The 2,392-nt window shown below is 41.6% G+C and overlaps 1 protein-coding gene across 1 annotated transcript in view; it reads left to right on the plus strand.

Moving 5' to 3' along the window:
- The window catches only part of LOC101847061 (integrator complex subunit 9), a gene marked incomplete in the record, with an annotated part of 42,958 nt that overhangs the window by 4,867 nt on the left and 35,699 nt on the right, over positions 1 to 2,392 (plus strand). The window contains 2 exon segments of the mRNA XM_013086718.2: positions 182 to 250; positions 955 to 1,094. Of these exon segments, the coding sequence (XP_012942172.1) occupies positions 182 to 250; positions 955 to 1,094 (209 nt within the window).

Below are 2,392 nucleotides of genomic sequence, written 5' to 3' on the forward strand. Positions count from 1 at the left end.
AAACTGGCGAAAAAATGCCTGTTCCTTTGATTTCATTATTTTGATGTGCGTCTGATTTTACGGCGATGCCTCACATATTGTGATATGATCTAAATTATGTTGATGGGGGTGTAAAAACACCTACATTAAGCTTTTCTTTTGTAAAAGTTAAAAATCAGATTTCTTCTCCCTCTCACCGTAGACACAGGAGCTGAAGGACTGTGGAGGTCGTCTTCTGGTGGATGGTGCCCCGGAGTTTGCCATTCCTGAAGTAAGCCATGTCTCCGTGTCTGTCTGTCCATCTGTCCCATCGTAAGATTCTATATTGATTTGTGGACTACGTGATGGGAAGGTTCTTTTGTGTGTGGGTGGGTTTTTTTTGGTTCGTTGTTTTTCTTTTTGGTTGCTTTTTTCTGTCCCATATGTTTGTACTGAAGTGACTGTCTTTTTGTTTGTGATATGAGCATTCTGATTCTGACATGTTTATGTTTATTTTATGTGGATGGTTTGCAGACATTCTGATGTCATTTGCTTCTTCTTGCCTGTCAAATATATCTATGGTCCTCATCTCTAGTAAACCTCAAATGTCTGTACTTCTGTGACCTTCTAGCTGTGTTGCAAGTGACGTAAAACTCTTACTTAAACAAAAGTAAATGTTGATTTGTTTGATATTAACTTTGTTTGGGGGTTGGTTTTTTTCTGTGCCATACCTTGTACTGAAGTGATTATGCCATGAACACCATTTCTTCAAACTTCTGTTGGTGGTTGGCGGGTGCTCTGGTGTGGTTTGCTTCTTTCCTATCGTCCTTTTCTCTCCCCTTTTTCTTTTTTGTGTTTGTTACTCTCTTGTAACACCTCTAATCTTCAGTATTTATTTGACCTTATTGTGTTGCAAGTGCCGTAAAACTCTTACTCAAACTAAACTTCAAACTTTTTCATGTGGCTGCCTCATCATCATCAACATCACTGGTGCAGACGGACATGGTGGAGTTGTCCTCCCTTGACGCCATTCTGATCTCCAGCTACAGCTGCATGCTGGCCCTGCCCTACATCACAGAGTACACGGGATTCCGCGGCACCGTCTACCTCACAGAACCCACGCTGCACATCGGCAGGTTAGTCGGTGAACGCACAGTAAACCCCCTCTATCCCCATCCCCCCTCCCCTTTCTTGTAGGATTTTGTGACATGACTTAATGGATTAGTTGCATTATCATGTGATATTGACAGTGGCTTTATATTTGAACAAACTAATAATTGCAGTCTACCACAATGTGTATGAATGGATTCATTTGTTTTGAAATTTACAGGCTCCTTCTGCGGCAGCAAACTCATGTTTACATTGGTCCTGCTTTTTATATATATATTTGGGGATTTCAGTGATTAATTTACAGGGTGGGTAGTTGGCGGGTGCTCTGGTGTGGTTTGCTTCTTCTTTCCTTTCAAACATCTGTCGTCCTTATCTCGCCTCCTTTTTTGTGTTTGTTACTCTCTTGTAACACCTTTAATCTTCGGAACTTAAATGACCTTATTGTGTTGCAAGTGCCGTAAAACACTTACTAAAACAAATAACCCACAGTAAGAGGTGGATGTCAACAGAGAAATCCTTACAGGACTTACTCTGCTCACCTCTCTAGCCTGAACAGCACAAAGTCTGCTTCAACTTTCAAGGCACCCCGGAAATAGCGGGTCACAAGAGTGTGACAAGCATACAAAAGAGGTAGAGGAAAAATGACTAAGTAAGGATTAGTGAAGAAAAAGCAGCACTTCTCTGTTGCAGTTCAGGCACAGTTGTGAGCATGACATCGATGAATCAGCCCATTTACAATTACAATTCTACTGTGCATAAGAACATGGTTAAATATCCCCCCTTTGGGAATGGCGTAAAGACATTTCAGTCTGTACCCCCACCCCGGGGTGTGTGTAAGTGCATATGTCCTTTGTTACACTACTGCCATTGTAAATGACCAAGACAAATACCTCCATGCGAGATAGCCGGTGGGTGGTTGGCGGGTGCTCTGGTGTGGTTTGCTCCTTCTTTCCTATCAAACTTCTATCGTCTTTTTCTACCCTCCTTCTTTTTTGTGTTTGTTACTCCCTTGTAACACCTCTAATCTTCAGCACTTATATGACCTTATTGTGTTGCAAGTGCTGTAAAACTCTTTTTAAAAAAAAATAATAAAGATAGCCTTTGACGACCACAGCCCTCTGTTTCCCCTTCCTGTAAGACACCGCTGCGACCCCACTGTGAACCCCATGCTGACTCACGATGTTACACACTAGATCGGGCAGTTTGAAAGTGGGGGCTGTACTTTACTTTTACCTTTCTGTTTATATATATGATATATATACCCTACCTGAGTTTGGAGCAAATGATTATGTAGCCTATTTGTCTCACTCTCTTATTCTCTCTA

Source organism: Aplysia californica, unplaced genomic scaffold, assembly GCF_000002075.1.
Source record: "Aplysia californica isolate F4 #8 unplaced genomic scaffold, AplCal3.0 scaffold00495, whole genome shotgun sequence".
Lineage (NCBI taxonomy): Eukaryota > Metazoa > Mollusca > Gastropoda > Aplysiida > Aplysiidae > Aplysia > Aplysia californica.